The 20,649-nt window shown below is 39.3% G+C and overlaps 1 protein-coding gene across 1 annotated transcript; it reads left to right on the top strand.

Moving 5' to 3' along the window:
• The first annotated feature begins 9,744 nt into the window (after positions 1-9,744).
• Positions 9,745-12,450, top strand: LOC122020710 (aldehyde dehydrogenase family 2 member C4-like). The gene is made up of 10 exons (XM_042578724.1): positions 9,745-9,899; positions 10,029-10,171; positions 10,275-10,658; positions 10,731-10,820; positions 10,946-11,119; positions 11,216-11,353; positions 11,431-11,568; positions 11,651-11,712; positions 11,863-12,156; positions 12,239-12,450. The coding sequence occupies exons 1-9, from the start codon at positions 9,821-9,823 to the stop codon at positions 12,134-12,136; spliced, it is 1,482 nt and encodes a 493-aa protein (XP_042434658.1). The 5' UTR covers positions 9,745-9,820; the 3' UTR covers positions 12,137-12,156; positions 12,239-12,450.
• Positions 12,451-20,649: the final 8,199 nt, after the last annotated feature.

Raw genomic sequence — 20,649 nt, forward strand, 5'->3', positions numbered from 1 at the left:
TATATGTAATAGTATTGATCAATGTTGATTTAATTGGATCATACAAATGATGAGTGGAAACGTAGTTATTACTTGATTTTGTAAACCAAATCAAATTAACAATGAGTCAATCATAAACTGCATGCATATGAATTACACTAAATACTAAATAATATGTTTATTTATGTTAGATCATGACAAATAAGAACATCATAGCTAAACTCAATAGAAAAGAGAAATTATATGAGGATAACTACGAAATCTGGCAACTCAAGATACAATATATTCTTGAGGCTATAAAACGGGTTATGGAAAAACCTGTAGATTGTCCCACTACATAGAACAGACGATATCTTGATGCCTATAAGGCATGAAAGAAGAAGGACTCCACTGCTAAGGGAATATTGATTAGTTCAATAATAAATGACCTAGTTTTTGAATATGAGTTGTATCTTACGGCTCATGCAGTCTGGGTAGGCCTTAAGGAGAAATATAGTGGAGTAACTTTGAGCAAGCTTTGACAACTGACGATTAAGTTTGGCAGCAATAAGCAGCGTCCGAATCTTTCAATGGTTCAACACCTCAGGGAGATGTCGAACATGATTCAGGAGTTTAAAACTGTTGGTCATGAGTTGACCGATGAATAATAGGTTCAAACAGTTATTCATACCCTTCCAGATTCTCAGGATACCATGAAGCAGACCCTAATTCACAGTGAGAGTATTAAGACTTTCATTGACATCTCACGCCATGTAGAATTAGAGGCGGAGAGTTGAATCTGCAATGATTTTTGGACTAGCCTATGTGGCTATTGGTTCTGTTGGATCATCTAGATCCAAGAAAAGGAAATGGTTCAAGAAGGGGAAGGGAAAGAAGAAAGAAACTACTGCTGTGGGATAGGGCCTAATCAAGAAGAAAGGAAAATCCAAGTGTGTCTTCTTTTCCTAAACATTTTGTTGCTAGTTCAGTGTTGTTAGTTGATTCTTATCCTTTATAGATTATAGATTCAAGAGCAACCAACCATGTAGCTCGAGAGTGAGTTACATTTGTAGAGTACCGACGGGTGCCAGCTGACAACAAATGGATCTATATAGGAAATAATGCAAGAGTTGAAGTCAAAGGAGTCGATACTTGCAAACTCAACCTCCATGGTGGTAGTATTTTGTTTCTACATAATGTCCTATATGCTCCTAAATTCGACGGAATCTTGTTTCCATTATAGGTCTTTTTGATTTAGGGTATTGTATTAATTTTTATAGCCAAAGTGTTGACTTAAGATTGACTCAGTGTCAATCGGATATAATTTTTTATCAAAAGGGTTTATGGTTTTTGTTGTAGAACTATATGTCAATTGTGCTATTAACGGTTGTTTTTCAAACATTACTCTAACTAGTAATGCAGATATCACTAATGAGATTTGGCATACTAGATTAGGACACATTGGACAAGAACGTATGAATCGGTTGGCTAGAGAGGGTCTATTGGGCACTTGGGCTAAGATTCACTTATCTATATGTGGGCATTGTCTTATTGGAAAAGTAACTAGGAAACCATTTAGTAAGGCTATAAGAGTTGAATCATCATTGTAATTAATTCATTCGGTTATTTGTGGTCTAATAAATGTGAAGGCTAGACATGGAGCTTCCTATTTCATTACATTTATTGATGATTTCTCTCATTTTGGTCATGTATATTTGATTTCTCATAAATCAGAAGCATTAGATTGCTTTAATCGTTATGTGAACGAAGTTGAGAATCAAATGGAACGTAGAGTTAAGACTTTACGTACTGACCATGGAGGAAAATATTTGTTTGATCAGTTCAAGATAATGTGTAATGATAGAGGGATTATTAGACATCTAATCATCACAAGAACTTCACAGCAAAATAAGGTTGCTGAAAGAAGAAATATAACTCTTCTAGATATGGTTCGTCTATAATAGCGCAGGGTAATTTACTGATCTCTTATTAGGAAGATGCATTATTAGTTGCGGCCTATATACTTAACAAAGTGCCTTCAAAATCAGCTCCATCCACCCCATATGAATGTTGGACAGGCAAAAAATCATATTTAAGTAATCTGAGACCCTGGGGTCAGCTGCTTATGTTCATGATAGTTTTCACAAGTATAGAAAATTGGGGCATAGGGGTAAAAAGAAATGTATCTTTATTAAATATCATGAGACCTCCAAAGGTTATGTTTTCATAGGTAAGCAACTAGATGGAACCATCTATAAAATAGATTCGAGAGATGCGACATTTCTCGAAACAGAGTTCTCAACCAGAGGTGATGTTGATAAAAGTGTTCTTTTTTTTAAGAGGATGAGATATTATCAACAAGAGAGGTGTCAAAAGAGATGTTTGAGTCTAGTCAATCCAGTGGGAGTGATTTGTCAAGTCATAAGTTGACTTCTCAATAACCCAACTTATGAAAAAGTGTTTGTAAAATTAAACCTCAAAAATGGTTTGATATTGAGAATAAGACATTAATAACACTCTCAGTTGACACAATGAACCTCAAACGGTTGAGGAAGCATTAAGATACTCAGTTAGAGAAAAAAAAAAGGTACGTTGCAATGGATGAGGAACTGGAGTCAATGAGAAAGAATCAAGTTGGGGATGAGGAACTGGAGTCAATGAGAAAGAATAAATTGATTCTCAAAATCTACAAGAAAATGGATGAATCGATTAATCGATACAAAGTTCGACTAGTTACAAAAGAATATACCCAAATGAAGAGTATTATTTTTGAAGAAAAACTGAGTGCATCTTAGGAGTGAAGATCATGAAAGATGATCACAAGGCTTTTGGGTTTGTCTCAAGAAACTTATATCACTAAGATGCTGCAACACTTCAATATATCAGATTGCAACATTGGACAAACACTTGTAGCGAGAGATACTGTTCTGAACAAAAGTATGTATCCTAAGACTCATGAAGAAATAGCCGAAATAAAAAAAAACATATGTCAGCGCTATTGGTAGTTTAATGTACACTATGTTGTGTACTCGTCTTGTCATAAGCTATGTTGTTAGTTAGTCAGTTAGGATCGAGACAATCGGAAAATGGATGACTGGCGCCCAAATACTGGACCTGATCGCTTGAAGCTGAAGGGGGTTGGATAGGATACGCCACCAACGCTACACTATTGTTAGTTGGAAATCTAATACTAACTACAAATATGAATACAAAGAAAGCTTAAGACAAGAATAAGAAATGCAAACCAAGCTACGATCGTTTAACGTGGTTCGGAGATTAGGCCCTCACACTGGCTGTCCGGAAGGTGGGCGATCCGATTCGGTGGATTACTCCCGGGCTAGCTCACGTAGCTCCTTGTGTGGGTGGAGAAACCTCACCACAACCCTCACAAGAACTCTTTTGACGCTTAGGGCACAAGTAGACTACTAATAGAGATTAACCACCTTATTCAACTCACACCAAGCTCCCAGCTTTGGTTATAGGTTGAAAACCCGGCCTGCTAAAACATGCGATTACGATCGCCCCTCCGTGAAATCGGATTACACATCCCGCGCTCACGCCATACAATTTGATTGCCCGACTGAGGCACGAAAGATTGCTGAAACCGATCACTATGAAGATGAGTACTTAAAACAATCTGAAGAAACCCTTATGATTTTACTCTGCAATCTACATACCTCACCCTTATGACTCACTTGATGCTTCCTTTGTAGCTTGACCTTTTACCTTCAAGACTACTTCCTCGTCCCCTCGGATGCATTCAAGCCCGGCTGTCCCCAATGTCATCATTCGTGATGCCAAGTCCTCCCCCTTGTCCTCGCCGCCTTGTCCACGGTCCCTGATGCTCCATCCTTCATGGACCCAAGCCATCAACTGGGTCACATGTGTATCCTGCAAACCTGCACAACTCAAATACACATATCAAATACAAGGGTGAACCTAACTTAAACCCTTTGCCCAAACACCAAAACACATGGTCCACGGACCATTGGGATTGCTCCAACAATCTCCCCCTTTTGGTGTTTGGCAATACGTTTAAGTTAGGGAAAATATATAGCAAATAAACATGCTAAACAAATGGACTTACAATGCCGAATGGACTTACGTTGCCAAGGTTACACACTTGGCAACCGCCAAACAATGCATCATGCATTCTCCCTACACCTACGCTCCCCATGAGCTAGGATTTTTACAACGGGCTTTTTAAGAACCTATCCCAAGGCTCCCCCTACGCAAAGGCACGTTCAGGTTTTCCCAACTAAACCTTACTTCTCCCCCTTCGCCTAACATCCAAAAAGTTCTCCAACAATATCCCAATTATTGAAAACTTGTTATCCAAATGACCCTAAACTCATGTATGTATCACCCATGGATCCCATACATCTATGAATTAAACCCAGGTAAAACACTTTCGGTATCATCGATGCCCCCATGAAAACGAGCTTGAGACATTAGGTGTGTTACTCGAATGATAGTTCTGCATTCAACCGATGGTACACTATTCATGAAAAAATCAGCCTTTTCTGGCCAACTTCATAAATGCGCCAGAAATTCCACAGACCTCCAAAAATCTCCAAATTTTGTGGAGAGGTCTATTATATCAATATCTACTTGGGAAAAATATATATATAAATATATCTATCACAAATCCTAAGATTGACACAAAACACAAAATTAGCTAAAAAGTTCAATTGAACCTTGACCTAAAGTCCTAGTTTTGGCTTCCTCTTGATGTATTTGCCCATACTAACCCACAATGCATCCCTAGCATTGGTTTATATGGAATCTATACATCCAAAACCAATTATCATGCTATGTGACCCCAATGTCATATTTTCAAGCATGAAACACAACCCATGTGTGCCAATTCCCTAGGTTTGAGACTCAAGTCCGTCTCCAAACCACTTGGCACATTCCATGACCTGTCTAGACTCCCAAGTAAAACCCCCTTGAGATCCATTGGCCATGGGTCCCAAATTGACTCTTAGAGCTCTTAACCTTAGTCACCTCCCTAGGTGACTCATCCACAATGGCTAGGCTACATCGGTCCACCCCCGGTGAAACTTGGCCTACAAATCTAACTTTCTTAACCTTGGACACTTTGTCCTTGGTTAATTTCTCCTTACCATTAAATGGTTTTCCCTTGCCATTTATTGGCTTCTCCTTGCTATAGTCATATGCAACCCTAGCATAAGACTTTCCCTTAGCTTTGGAGGACTCTCTCTTGCCATGATCATGTGCCACCCTAGCACATGGTCTCCTTTTGACCTTGGAGGGACTAGATCGGTATCCCAAGCCCGATCTATCATTGTTGGGTCTTTGGCTACCCAACATCATCCTTAATTCCTTAGATCCAACATTGAATCTCTTAAGGAATTGTTCCAACTTATCAAGCTTTCCCCTTAAAGCTTGATTCTCCTTCTCAAGGTTTCTAACCCTAGAGTTAATTTGTCCAAATTGGACATTCCTAGACCTACCCTTCCTAGGCATGTGTCTCCCCTTCTTGGGATTAATGCCTTGGGTCTCCTTAGGTCTATTGTTTCTAGATTTTTCATGCATAGATTTCCTAGGGTTATGATCAACATTTACCCTATTCTTATCATGATATTTAAATCCAAAATTTTGCATGGGCATACAATGATAATCACAATCATTTCTCCTAGCATGCATGGGAACATGAAAATTTGAATTGCATTTCAAATTAGGGTATACCTCCCTTACCCTTGAAGCTCCCCCTTGATTTGAGCTCCTCTTCTTCTTCTCCCATTTCTTTAGATGTGCAAGCTTCTTGATTTCCCTCTTCTTGGGGCATTTTGTGTGATAGTGGCCCTTCTCCCCACACGTGAAGCATGTAATGCACATTCTCCTCCTTTGGGCTTCTTCATTCCTACAACCCATGTTAGTATTCAAAATAACTTGATTGGGTTCAGGAGTTACCTTCTTCTTACCCAATGGACACCTACTCTTGTAGTGTCCCTTCTCATTGCAACCGAAGCAAATGATATGCTCCTTTGACTTTGCTTCGGTGGAGGTACTCACTAGGTTGACTTCCAAGACTTCATCTTCTTCACTTGTCTTGGAATCTTCTTCAATTCTTGAGGATGTAGATGATACCTCATCTTCCTTCTCCTCCTCGGATATTGAGCGTGACTCAACTTCCGTTTGCTCCACCTCCTCTTCTTGAGCTACTAAACCCAACTCCTTGGGCTCCACATCCGATTGGTCCGTCTTCTCCTCTTGGACCACTTCATCACTTTCTTCGGATTTTTCTTCTTCTTCTTGTGTAGGCAAAAATTCCTCCCATGGAAATTTCTTCCCTTTACTCCACAATTCATGGGCATTCTCATATTTACCTACACCACTTATCACATTAGGAGGCAATAAATCAATTAAAATTGCTATTACCTTTGAGTTTGCCTCCGATCGTGAGGTTTGCTCCTCCGTCCAATGTCGTGTTCGGAGCTTCTTCCCTTTCTTGTCTTTAGGGACTTCAAATGGCTCTTCCACCACCATCATTGTGTCCCAATCCGTCTCGAAGAAGTTCTTCATCTTCACCATCCAAAAGGTGATATCCCATAAGCTTCCTCCTTCGAACTTTGGCGGTTTTATCAAGCCGGTCATCTTGTGCTTCCTTGGCGGTTAGTCCAACGGAGAGCGTCCTCGCCGACTTGTTGGGGGGTTGGATAGACGGCACCCCCAAATTCGCTTTCTACACTATTGTTAGTATCGCATGAAATCTAATACTAACTACAAATATGAATACAAAGAAAGCTTAAGACAAGAATAAGAAATGCAAACCAAGCTACGATCGTTTAACGTGGTTCGAGATTAGGGCTCCTACTCACGGCTGTCCGTAAGGTGGACGATCCGATCCTTGGTGGATTACTCCCCGAAACTCCGGCTAGCTCACGTAGCTCCTTGTGGGTGGAGAAACCTCACCACAACCCTCACAAGAACTCTTTTGACGCTAGGGCACAAGTAGACTACTAATAGAGATTAACCACCTCTATTTTCGTCAACTCAAACCAAGCTCCCAAGCTTTGGTTTTATAGGCCACTTGGTGAAAACCCGCCTACCTGATCGCTAAAACATGCTGCAATGCTCCTGGAGAATTGGAGTCACATCCCAACGGCTCGATTCCACATATTACACCGGCGATCGCCTGCACGCTCCGGCTGCTAAAGCATCGACATCTTGATCAAGATCTACAGAAAATCCTAAAACTATGATTTTACTCCGAGTACAATCTCCGTGCACTCATACCCTCACCCTTATGACTCACTTGATGCTTCCTTTGTAGCTTTGACCTTTTACCTTCAAGACCTTTGGCTCTCGTCCCTCGGATGCATTCAAGCCTCGGTCAATGCCATCCTTCGCGTATGCCTCGAAGTCGCTTCCCTCGGCCCTTGTCCTCGCTGCCTTGTCCACGGTCCCTCGGATGCTCCATCCTTCACTGGACCCGAAGCCATCAACCTGGGTCACATGTGTATCCTGCAAACCTGCATAACTCAAATACACATATCAAATACAAGGGTGAACCTAACTTAAACCCTTTGCCCAAACACCAAAACACATGGTCCCGCGGACCATTGGGATTGCTCCAACATGTATCCTAAGACTCATGAAGAAATAGCCGAAATAAAAAAAAAAACATATGTCAGCGCTATTGGTAGTTTAATGTACACTATGTTGTGTACTCGTTTTGTCATAAGCTATGTTGTTGCCTTAGTTAGTCGTTTCCAGTTAAAGTTAGGATCGAGACACTGGAAAACGATGAAGAAGATATTAAAATACCTCAAAAAAGACAATAGATTATTGTATCTGTTTCCAAGGATCTATGATGAGCCTGAAGGGTTGTATAGATGCAAATTGGACAGGAGGCTTTAATTATAAAAAATCCACATCTAGCTATACTTTCTTATTAAATGGTGGCATCATCTCATGGAATAACAAGAAGCAGACTTATATAGCCGTGTCAACAATGGAAGTTGTGTAGCTTGACTTGTGTAGCATTGTCGACAATAGAAGTTATATGGCTAGGCTTTTGTAGCATTGTTGACAATGGAAGTTGTGTGGCTTGCGCATCAATTATGCAGCAATCTGTCTGATTGAAAAAGTTCCTGAAGCATTGAAAATTGTTGAGAACAGTGGGAGTCCTGTTACACTGTATTGTGGTCGTTCTTCCAACGGCAAGTTATTCTTCGATATCTTCTCCGATCTCCTTCTCTGAGCATCACTGTGAGTTTTTCGTTTTGTACAAAAAGTGAAGATCAAGATCTACTATGGAAGATCATTATGAGTTTTATCATTTTTGTATTTATGTATTTTTTTTATGCTTTAGATCTATCAACAGAATCACTGACGAACACTTGTACAGGACGATGAGAAAAGAGCTCGAAGGAAATTCATTCCAAAGATTTACAAAACTACTCGAACCCAATGACAAAAAAGGTCAAAGAGGATCGAAACCAAAATCTTTCGTGCCTGGGGCTCCGCGGTTGCGAGGAAGATTGAGGAAGGCGGCGGCACCAATTGCTCATGCGGCGTGAGGCGTGGCGTGCGATAGATAGAGCACCGTGCGTGGGGTTGAGGAGGTGAAGGGCCGTGTGAATTTTTTTATTTAATTAAAATTCCGCGTGATTGCTGCCACATCAAGGATGAATTCAACAAGCGCATTAGTTTGCCTACGTCTGTACCGTTGCTCTATAATTGAGATTATAAATGAAAAAGATGCCTTACATCTAATTTATTTTAGAAATAATAACTATCATACTAAAAACATTTGTACTCCATGTTTGCTTTTTAGATAAGACTTAGAAAGTTGGGCAGTAAAATTTCTTTTCATTTGCTGTTTTGTATGATCTGCGAAAGGCTCCAACTTCTGTTGGCCTTTTGTGTAACAGACTCTAGCTGATTAAATGAATTTAGTGCTACAGATGGTCACTCTCCTTAACTGAAGCTACTACTTCACGAAAACCTTCAATAACTATTTCTTCTTAAATATAATCATTTTCGGGATAAAACTTAGTTTCAATTTCATAAAACAAGATTGGCCCTGTTATCTGAATGGAAGGGATGAAGCTGTCATTGTTAGGAGAAAATGACCTAATGCGACTGGAACAAATCTTAGACGCAACTGCGCTTCATAAAAATTTAAAAAAAAAAAAAAGAATTGCATCAAGGAAGCTTCGCTGCCGTTGAATGTAGCGCGATTCAATCTTGATTAACGATAATGTTATGCTTCTGGCCAGTCTAATAATTAATAAGTCAAAGCTGTTCGATCGTGGAAAGAGCTGCATTTGAAAATTTCCCATATAGTTGTCATTACATCATCCAATTGATTGTCAATGAAGAAAGGCTCAGGAGTGAACTTATAAGTACTCTTCCAGCGACGATGCTTTCAGAAAACTTCCAACAGTAAAGAAGAGTATTGAGATCGGCTAAAAGCGAATCCAAGAGGAAAATATCAATTCTCTAGTCATTATGGAGAGGTAATTACGCCCATGCAGGATTAGTTTATAGCCAACTCCAAATGATTGGGAAGTAAGGGAATTTTTTTTTAGAAATTATATACCCTCTGAAATATTATCATCTGTCTAAAGATAGATTAGCTAAATGCCACTTAAGATGATTGCTGCTCTAGATCTAGAACTGTTTGAATATAACGCCGTGATTGACCAACCAAATACGCAATGGAAAGATTTTTCCTGGTCACGTGCGTCGTGCGCGATGGTCGGATCGTCCATCGAAACCCATCTGCACCTCCAGCCGCCCTACTTATTAAAGCAGGAGTTGTCCAAGCCGGCAGGCACCCTCCTTCCCACACCTGCTGCTCTGCACGGCCTTTTGCTCAGGGAATACAATGGGCAGTGAACTCAAGAAGCCAGAGATAAAGTTTACCAAGCTCTTCATCAATGGCGAATTCGTCGATGCCGTCAAAGGTAATTAATGAAGTTGGGAATACTGAAACATGCTCTCCGTATATCCTCCAAATTTGGTCATAGTAGTTTGTTTACATATGCAAGTATTTGAAATTGAAAGTGAGATCGATAGTCTCTGGATTAATTCAGGGAGGACGTTTGAGACGATCGATCCACGCACAGGGGATGTGATAACCATGGTGGCCGAGGGTGACAAAGAGGACGTGGATTTAGCAGTGGATGCTGCAAGAGAAGCCTTTGACCATGGAAAGTGGCCTCGCCTCACTGGATTTGTAAGCAGATCTATCCGAGCAATTGCTGTTCCGCTTTTCTCACTGCAAAGCAAATATTGGTTTACTGATCCAATCATTCGGACCTGAATCTTTTTCTTCTTAGGAACGAGGAAAGATTATGATGAAGTTTGCAGACCTGATCGAACAACACGTAGAGGAAATAGCGACGCTAGACGCCTTGGAGGTGGGGAAGTTGTTCCTCCTCAACAAGCTTTATGATGTTCCAGGTTCTGCCGACATGCTTCGTTACTTCGCCGGCGCTGCAGATAAGATCCACGGCCAAACACTAAAGATGTCTGGTGCGATGCACGGATACACACTCAAGGAGCCCATTGGGGTGGTCGGGCTCATAATACCTTGGAATTTTCCCGCTGCCGTATTCTTCTTCAAGGTCGCACCTGCTCTGGCTGCAGGTTGCACCATGGTTGTCAAGCCATCGGAGCAAAGCTCACTATCTGCGCTCTACATCGCTCACTTAGCTAAACAGGTCAGTAAACGTTTAACAGAGATTCATATTTCATTTAACAAAAATGAAATAATTCACATTTGATTATCACAGGCAGGAATTCCAGATGGTGTTCTGAATGTTGTGAGTGGTTTTGGCCCAACTGCGGGAGCTGCCATCGCTTCTCACATGGACATCAACCATGTAAGTTCCAAGCAAAATAACTAGGAACGTAAAATTCTAGATTGTCCAATTGTTCCACCTTCCAGTCTAACCTGCAATAGCAGACAGCATAGTTTTAATGGGAATAACATTCTTAATGATCGCAGGTTAGCTTCACAGGATCCACCGAAGTAGGGCGTTCGATCATGGAAGCCACAGCGCGAAGCAATTTGAAACCCGTATCGCTTGAATTGGCAGGAAAATCGCCATTGATCATCTTTGACGACGCAGATATTAACAAGGCTGTGGAACTTGCCATTGGAGCAATATTCTACAACAAGGCAATTCCGGAATTTTCATAGTTTAGTTTTGCAAAATTGTTTATTCAAAGAAATATCTACAAGCCAGTAACCATATCGGTGGTCTGATCTCTCCAGGGCGAAGTATGCGTAGCGGCATCGCGAGTCTATGTACAAGAAGGAATTTACGATGAGTTTGTGGAGAAGGCAGTGGCGAGTCTTAAATACTGGAAGATCGGTGACCCTTTTGATCCAGAGGTTCATCAAGGACCTCAGGTACCTTTTATAACTGTCCTTTGTAATCTCTTTTTCCTCCCATCAATTCATACTAACCCAAGTATTCCTCTGCGAAGGCCGATAAGAAGCAATTTGAAAGGATCCTTGGCTGCATTGAGCAAGGTAAGAAAGAAGGAGCAACCATTCTTACAGGCGGCAAGGCCTGGGGTGAAAAAGGTTACTATATAGAACCCACAATATTTGCAAATGTCACGGTGAGACTCTCTTCTTGTGCCGTGTCTAGCTAGTTGACACTCTGTTTGCCAGCGTATCAAATGTGCCTCCACATGTTGACAGGAGGACATGGTGATTGCCAAGGAGGAAATATTTGGACCGGTCATGTCCCTCATGAAGTTCAAGTAAGTGTCGTCCAGTTAGCTTGAGAGAAGGTTGCACAGATCTAAGTGATAAAGAATTGAGTGAAGTTGCATTTGTTGAATTGGCAAATTGCATTGCATAAAGAAAGATGACAATTCCTGACAACATTTGCATTTATTTTTATTCACTAGGACTATCGAGGAGGCGATCCAGAAGGCGAATAATACAAAATATGGATTGGCAGCAGGCATCGTGACGAAGAACTTGGACATAGCAAACAGGATGTCGAGGTCAGTCCGTGCAGGCAACATCTGGATCAACTGCTATTCTGCTTTGGATAGGAACCTCCCTTTTGGTGGCTTCAAAATGAGTGGGTTTGGGAAGGACCTAGGAATCGATTCAGTCGAGAAGTATATGCAAGTCAAGGCGGTTGTCACTCCCCTCTATGATTCCCCTTGGCTGTGAGAATAGCGTATGGACTACTGGTATGTCATTCCTCCTATTGGTTAATCATGCATATGTTGAGGGCTTGTTACTCAAGTCTTAGTGTTTATCATTTTTTTTCAGATTCAAATAAGCAGCCCAAGAACCCGTTGGCCGTTGCCTAGAAGAATAATTATAATTAGAAGCCATCCAGATCTTTGTAGTCGGAATATTTTTTGTCGGAATAGTAAAGACATTGTAATGGATGGTTGCGTTTAAAGGATTGGTTCAATGTGGGGTGCAATTTTCTTTTCCATGTATAATGGGTCGGTGATTTGGAATTGGTCATTGCTTTTCTACAGCCCAGTGTTGCTCCAAGAGAAAACTAGTACGAGAACATTGTATCGATCCGCTAAATTAACCAGTTCCAGTTTCAATTTCCTAACCGCTGATGTACTTAGGAATTGCTAGCTACCATTGTGTTCATAATCGACACGTCTCACGATATATCCTCATTCCTCTACGTCTTACGTAGTTAATAAATATTATGACAAAAGGAAACCGCTGATGTACATAGGAATTGCTAGCTACCATTGTGTTCATAATCGACACGTGTCACGATATATCCTCATTCCTCTACGTCTTACGTAGTTAATAAATATTATGACAAAAGGAAACCGCTGATGTACTTAGGAATTGCTAGCTACCATTGTGTTCATAATCGACACGTCTCACGATATATCCTCATTCCTCTACGTCTTACGTAGTTAATAAATATTATGATAAAAGATGAAACGTTCGTCCTGTCGTATCCAATTCAAGGTCATCACGAGAGAGGTAAATCGTAATATCCGAGTGAGTATGTGACGGATAGGGTGTAATACGGGGATAGGAAATTTATTCCCCAGCTGTCCCGAGGATCGACCCTGCGACCTCATTGTGGCAACACCCGCCACATACCAACTCGGATGACCCGCGGGGATATAATAAATATGATGTCCTTGTAATAAAATATCAAAAAGACATGTCCCTTTTATTTATTTTTTATAATTTAGATATCCAACTTTTTAAATTGACTAATTCTAAACTTAACCGGCTCTTTCATGATTCCAGAAAAAAGACTGCATATTGATTATTACCTAAAATAATTAATTCAAGCACTTGCTTATTCTATGAAATGTCTCATATAAACTTATTGGATTTGTTTTTTAGTTCTACCTAAAATATTGTATGTCAATGAAGATATCTTTTATCTTATAATCCTTTCTCACATGACCCCACCTCCTTTGTTAAGATCTCTGACGTGGTGTGATATTATCTACCGAGAATCAAGGTTCCTTCTTCTTCAAGCAAGTTTCGGTCAATCAACAAACTCCTTGAGATGAAGAACTTTGGCCACCAACCAAGCTCCAAGGGATGCAAGGAAACAATGTCTCCTATCTCTTCTTCTTCTTCAAGCAAAATCCGACCACCAAGATCTCTCCAAGAAGATGATGTCGTCGACCACTTAAGAAGAAGAATAGGGGAAGAGGAAGAAGAGAATGGCCGGCCATCACAAGGAAGAGAAGAGAGGAATACTAGAAAATGTATTGTTATGAGGTGAGGCACCTCTATCCTCTCTTTTATATTCCTTGGTCTTGGCAAATAAGAAAAGTTTTAATTAAAACTTCCTTAATTTCCTTGCCAATGAAATAAAAAATTTAATTGATAAAAAAATTTTCCTTTTCTCTTAATGTGGTCGGCCCCTACAACTCTTCCAAGTAAGGAAAATTTTAAACATAAAATTAAAACTTCCTAATTTATTTTCAAAAATTTTAAAATAAAAATTTCTCTTTTAAAAATTCCCTTCATGGTTGATTATAAAAGGAAATTTTTATAAATTAAAATCTCTCTATTAAAACATGTAGATGATCTATAAAAAGGAAAGTTTTTTCTAAAATTAAAATCTTCCTTTTAACTACAAATAAGGAAAGATATCAAATCTTTCTCTTAATCTTTTGTAGAAAACTATAAAAGGAAAGATTTAATTTTAAAACTCTCTTTTAAAATCATGAAGATGGTTAAAAAAGAAAATTTTTATCAAAAACTAAAATCTTTCTTTTAACTATAAATAAGGAAAGATATCAAACATTTCTCTTAATCTTTTGTAGAAAACTATAAGAGAAAAGGTTTAAATTTTAAACTCTCTTTTAAAACCATGACTTCCATATAAGAAAAGATTTTAAAAAATAAAATCCTTTTAATTTATTGTGGCCGACCACCTAAGCTTGGGTTCAAACTAGGGCCGACCACCTACTTGACTCATCTAACCTTGGTTTGGTCGCCCCTAGCTTGGGCTCCAAATTAAGTTTGGCCGGTCACCTTAAGGTGGGTATGGGTGGATATAACACTTTATAATTAAGAGGCTACGACAGGGACCGAGAGGAAGAATTGATTTTAGTCTCCCGATGAACTTGAGCTTCCCATGTTCGCCCCGAACATCCAACTCGAGTTCATCAATAATATCTTATTCCACTAAAGAGATATTATTGAACTACCGCACCAATCTCATATTACTATATGAGCTCCTTCTTATCATGAGTGTGCTAATCTCCTGTGTTTAAGATTTAAAATGTCCACTAATAAAATGAGTTATTGAAAACTTAATTAATATCTAGCTCCAAGAGTAGTACCACTCAACCTTATCGTCATGTCGGATTATGTCCACTTGCAAGGTTTACATGACAATCCTTATGAGCTCCTCTTGGGGGCATCATCAACCTATATTACTAGGACACAGTTTCATTCTATAATTAACAACACACCATATAAATAATATCATTTTCCATCTTATCGGACCTATTGATTTATCGAACTAAATCGCACCCTTTGATATATTAAAGAAATGAATATTGAATATATGTGCTTGTTATTATATCATAATTAAGAGCACACACTTCCATAACAACAAAGGTCTTATTCTTTTATGCAGTCAGTATAAAAAGAACTTGCCTTAAATGATCCTGCTCAATACACTCAGAGTGTACTAATGTAATTTTATAATTAAGATAAATTAATACCAAATTATACTACGACTATTCCAATGATTTATTCCTTTCCATCTTAGTCGTGAACTACTATTTATAATTTATAAAGAATTGATAACTTGATCTTCTGTATGTGATATCACACACCATGTTATCTACAATATAAATTAATTAAACAACTATACTTAACATATAAATATAGACATCTGACCAATGTGATTTTTATTTCTAAATAAATATTTATAAAAAAACTAGGATTTTATTATACACTCTAACACGTATAATATTTTGATATCCAAACATGTCACCGATCAAAAGAAATCGCTTGCGGGAAGGCTGTCAAATAGCTACACAGTTCACTAGATCTTTGTTAGGTGCTATATACAACTAAACTAAATTCTAACTTGCTTCTACGGTGGCCAAAACTAAACTCTTAAAAGCCGGTTTCCATCAGCCATTACCAAAATGAGCTACTGGCTAGGTCATACGTTCCACCTCTGATTAATCGCTATAACATGAAGCCTCCATGAAAGTTGGCACATGCTTTGCTCTGCTAAAATCTGTCACGTAATCATCTGAATCAGAAACAACAGCAGAACAGTAATCAGGATTAGCTGTAGGTCTTTGTCTCAATCTTTTCCTCATTTTTGCATGAGCCTTCTCTAGTCTTTGATTAAGATTACCAGGAGAACCTATTTTTCCACTGTGAAATTTGTCTGTCACCTATTTGTATCTGGATTGGAAGACTGCTTTCTTGCTCAGCAATCAGCATTGTCATTATCTAAATTGCTATTGACAAACTCACCATCCATGGCGTCGTAATCAGTTTCGTCAGTTCTCTTATCATCTCCTTGGTTCTTCACCATTTTTTTCCTTGCTCGTATCACATGAAACGATCGCATCTTGCTTGCCACCATCACCACGCTCCCTTTGGGTGGTGGGCAATTTCCTGATGATAATTAATGTGTAGGGAAAGTCAGTGAGAAATATAATGCTAGATCTGGATTAATAACACAAGAAAACAATAAGGCCAACCGAGGTACAAAGGCATGAATATGCATAATTTGGTGAAGGAAATTGGCATAATCTAGAAGAAAAAAAAATCAAAATAAGTTAATTAGAGAGAGAAATTGTGGCCTTCTTAGAAATAAAGCTTTAAACCTATTCCTACCCACGTATAGTATCATGCATATGAATAAAAGTTCACATGAAAACCTCTGTAACAAAAAAACCATTTGACTTACTTTGACATTTGAACTATAGCCTCAGAAATTGACCGATCAAAGGCATCTGCAAAAGAAGCTCAAGTTAGAGCCAAACACAAAAGATGATGACAAGAGAATTCTTTTATGTAATAATATTTTTAGCCGTATCCTCCCAACGACGTAATGCTTTCCGGGGAACCGCATAATAGCATCAGTAACATTACTAGTTAGCACTCGGAATATGCCACCCCATACATGCTTTTAAAACAAAAAAAAACAAAAAAACCCGATGCACAAAGCTCCCGTCATGCGAGGTCCCGGGGAAGGATCCATTGTACGCAGCTTTACTTTATTTTTTTGCAAGAGATTATTGCCAAGATTCGAACCCGTGACCTTTTGATCACATGACAACAACTTTACCGTTGTGCCAAAGCTCCCCTTCATGCTTTAGAAAAAACAATTAAACAATTTTTAAACTTCTGGATCTATGTTGAACCTGAACTTAATGGAGATTCGATTTTCAACCTACACAAGCTAAGAGCATAGAGAAGGTTCAAGGTCGCTGGAACGAACGTATTCGTCTTTTGCCACCATGAAGAAGGCTCAGGGTTAAACTTCCACTATAGTACAACAGGATAAACATAAGAAAGTAAGAACAGAAAAGAAATTTCTGATCAATAAAACACAGCAAGAATAATAAAAAATGGGTTATTGATTATTAGTATACAAGTAGTGGAGGTTGAGGTTTCGCTCTTGCTGTTCAACTCTATATGATAAGTGGTCTCCAATCAAATGTTATACAAGTATCATTATCAAACCCGTTAACAATATAACAAATTTAATTATGCAATAGTCCCTTGAAACAGATAGAAAATTAAAAGCAAGACAAAATAGGAAATAGACTACTAGTAAAGGATATGTATAAAAGAACTAATTTAAATTCTTGCAAAGCGCATCGACAGCAAAACCAGGACCAGTACAATACCTTAAGTGTAGTTAACTGGCTTTTGCTGCCTGCAGATACGATTAATCCCAATTCTAGAAATAGATTGAAAATTATCTAGAAGATAGTTTCTCCAGCAGCTGTAGGCATCACTTGTAAATTCCTTAAATTCTCCAACTAAGAGATTCTTGCAAAGCGCATCGACAGCAAAACCAGGACCAGTACAATACCTTAAGTGTAGTTAACTGGCTTTTGCTGCCTGCAGATACGATTAATCCCAATTCTAGAAATAGTTGAAAATTATCTAGAAGATAGTTTCTCCAGCAGCTGAAGGCATCACTTGTAAATTCCTTAAATTCTCCAACTAAGAGACTAGTATAGAGATTAGCATTACTGATGTTTCACGAAATTCTTTACGATTAGTTGCTATAGTTTCCCAGTCAGAAAGCATAGAAATGCATTTTCCTGACGACTTGGCTTTTGTGTCAAATTGAACAACTTCTTTGTATAACCTATGACCAATCTTAGGATCCCCGTCATACCTTCAAATTAGAAGAAGAAAAAAAAACAGCTGTTATAACTAAATTACAAAAGATCAATAGCTACTATACAAAGTCAATAAGCACCAAAATTGTTCAAAGATTTGTACCAACAAGTGATAACCATGATCATCACTGCCAATTCTCTCTTTCCGGAAAGTAGTGAGCTCCTCTCCTGCTTTCAATGCATCAGTTATGTGCCTAATTACATCATCTTGCTGCACATAAAAACTCTATCATGTTTGAAATAATTAAGAAAGAGAAATCAACATAATCAATATTATGAGAAGAAACAAAAAGACGTTGTAGATAAGATAATAATTTTTATATAGTTAGGGGATGCTATACAAGTTTTTTCTTATGAAACGAGCCCGGCAAATTACTATATTGAGCATAACATAAAGGGAATATATAACATTGAAAAACAAAAATGTCCTATAATATGTATTCAAATGAAGGAGAGCAGCGCAACCGTAAAGATGTTGCCGTGTAACCTAGAGGTCACGGATTTGAGTCAGGGAAATAACCTCTTGTAATGTAGTGTAAAACTGTGTACAATAGACTCGATGCGGTCCAACCATTCCCTGGGACCCCACATTGATAGGAGGTTCTTACACCGGACTACCCTTTTTATATAATTAGTATTCAAATATACCTCAGCCCGAACTTCACACAATGCTCTCCGTATTACCAAGCGAGTTGATGGATCAAGTTTGTATTTCTTTATCGCCTCCCTAGACAAACAAAGATGGTATCATTCAATTTGTCAAATGTTAATTTTGAGAATTAATGCACATACATACATGCATAGTAAAAAGATGAGAAAAAAAGTATACCTCTTTATTGAAAAGTGTAACATATTTATATACAAACACGAGATCTAAATTTTAGGAAATTATAGTTAGGTTAATTGACAAATTAGCCTAATTAACATATATCTATTAACTAATTAGTTATTGTTAGAATATTATAACATAATAACTAGGGTATTATTGTAATTATACTGTATATCCTTCTCTATATAAGTCAATAACTCCATGATGTCTAATACACGATTTTCTCTTAACATAGTATCAGAGCCAGGTTAAAAGAAAACCCTAACTTCCTATTGCCCTAATTTCCCCCGATTCTACCGTCGCCGCCTCCCATCTTCGCGTCTCCCTCGCACCGATGCTTGCACCTCGCGATCCTCGCTCTCTGGCAAAAGCGCATCTCCTTCGCTCGCCGACGGCTCCACCTCTCTTTAAACCCATCTCCTTATTGATGTTGACTGCCTCCTTCACTCTCCTGGCCGCGGATACTAGGCGCTCGCTGGAAGCCGAGCACCCGAGCTCGCTTTTTGTTCGTAACCTTGACACCACTCCACGACTTCTGGCGTCTGGTCCGCGTCTACGACGTGCTGCTCCTCATCGTCAACGCCTAGCGCTCTACCTCGTCCTCAACGTCTCCAGTCGTGCCTACCCCGACGCCGCGAGCACGTCCAGATCTTCATCTCCGACGCACGTCACCGAGGCGCACTACGGTGGGTCAAGAATGAAGGCCAGCGTTCGAGATGCTCGCCACCTATGCCTTGGTTGACCATCTGCACGGCTCTATCATCAAGCTTATAGATACGTAGTGGAACACCGCAGCGCCTTCCTCCGCCCGACGCCGACTCTGCGCCATCTCTGCCCTACCTTTGCCATCCCTACCCATCTCGGAAGGGATCTACGGAGGCTGCTGTGGGTCGTCATCAAGGAGTTGCAACGTCGCTAAAGAGTCGGGTTGCTGCCCTCTTTCACACCGATGTACCGTGAGCAACAACTCTTTCACACCGACGTACCATGCGGCTTCTGTCATGCCTTATTCGTGTTGCTGGTGCCGCCCCTTCCAAACTAATCAATAGCTACATCCGGCGTCCCAAAGCCAGATATCTCAATTTTTACCAACCATATCACTGCACCCCTCTCTTCCGAGCAATTGGATGGTAAAAATTACGTCTCTTGGGCATCTCATATTGAGCTTTGGCTTGTTGGCAGGGTTATGAGACACATCTCACTCAAACCGAAGAAGATGTTCAAGTCATCGATCGTCCTCTATAGAAGAAGGTGGACGCTCAATTGTGTTGTATTATCCGAGCCACCATCCATCCATCTCTTAGGAATGTCTTCCGTACTCACAAAACTTGCAAAGCTGTTTGGACACAAGCTCAACAATTTTTTACAAACACCTCTCGGCGACTCTATCAAGTTTGTGAAGATCTCATGATCATCCTCAGTGCTCATCAGATTAAGGATTCAAGGTCCACTTCTGGGTTTTGTATATTTGTCAGAGGTAACCTTGTTTCTTGAAAAAACAAAAAGCAGAATATTATGACAAGATCCAGTGCAAAGGCAGAGTATCGGGCTATGACCATAACTAGTCAAGAGCTTATATGGCTAAAACGATTGCTTAAGGAACTCAGGTTTGGGGAGGTTACACAAATGTCACTTATATGTGACAACTAGGCTGTCATACATATTGCCTCGAACTCAGTTTTTTATGAGAGGACAAAGTATATTGAACTTGACTATCACTTTGTTAGAGAAAAAGTCATATCAGAAGAAATATCTACTAGTTTTGTCAACTCACGTGATCAACTAGAAGATATATTCACTAAGTTACTGAGAGATTTCCGAATTGACTACATATATAACAAGCTGGGTACATATGATCTATATTCTCCAACTTAAGGGGGAGTGTTAAAATATCGTAACAAAATAACTAGGGGTATTATTGTAATTATGTTATATATCCTTCTCTATATAAGTCAATAAATCCGTGGTGTGGTAACTAATATATATAGTTATGGTAACTAAAATAT

The sequence above is a fragment of the Zingiber officinale genome, chromosome 1A (assembly GCF_018446385.1).
Source record: "Zingiber officinale cultivar Zhangliang chromosome 1A, Zo_v1.1, whole genome shotgun sequence".
In the NCBI taxonomy this organism is placed as follows: Eukaryota; Viridiplantae; Streptophyta; class Magnoliopsida; order Zingiberales; family Zingiberaceae; genus Zingiber; species Zingiber officinale.

Coding starts and splice junctions, on each gene's coding strand:
- LOC122020710 (XM_042578724.1), top strand. CDS start 9,821: ATGGGCAGTGAACTCAAGAAGCCAGAGATAAAGTTTACCAAGCTCTTC. Junction 11,120..11,215: donor GAGCAATATTCTACAACAAG/GCAATTCCGGAA, acceptor TGATCTCTCCAG/GGCGAAGTATGCGTAGCGGC. Junction 11,569..11,650: donor CAATATTTGCAAATGTCACG/GTGAGACTCTCT, acceptor ACATGTTGACAG/GAGGACATGGTGATTGCCAA.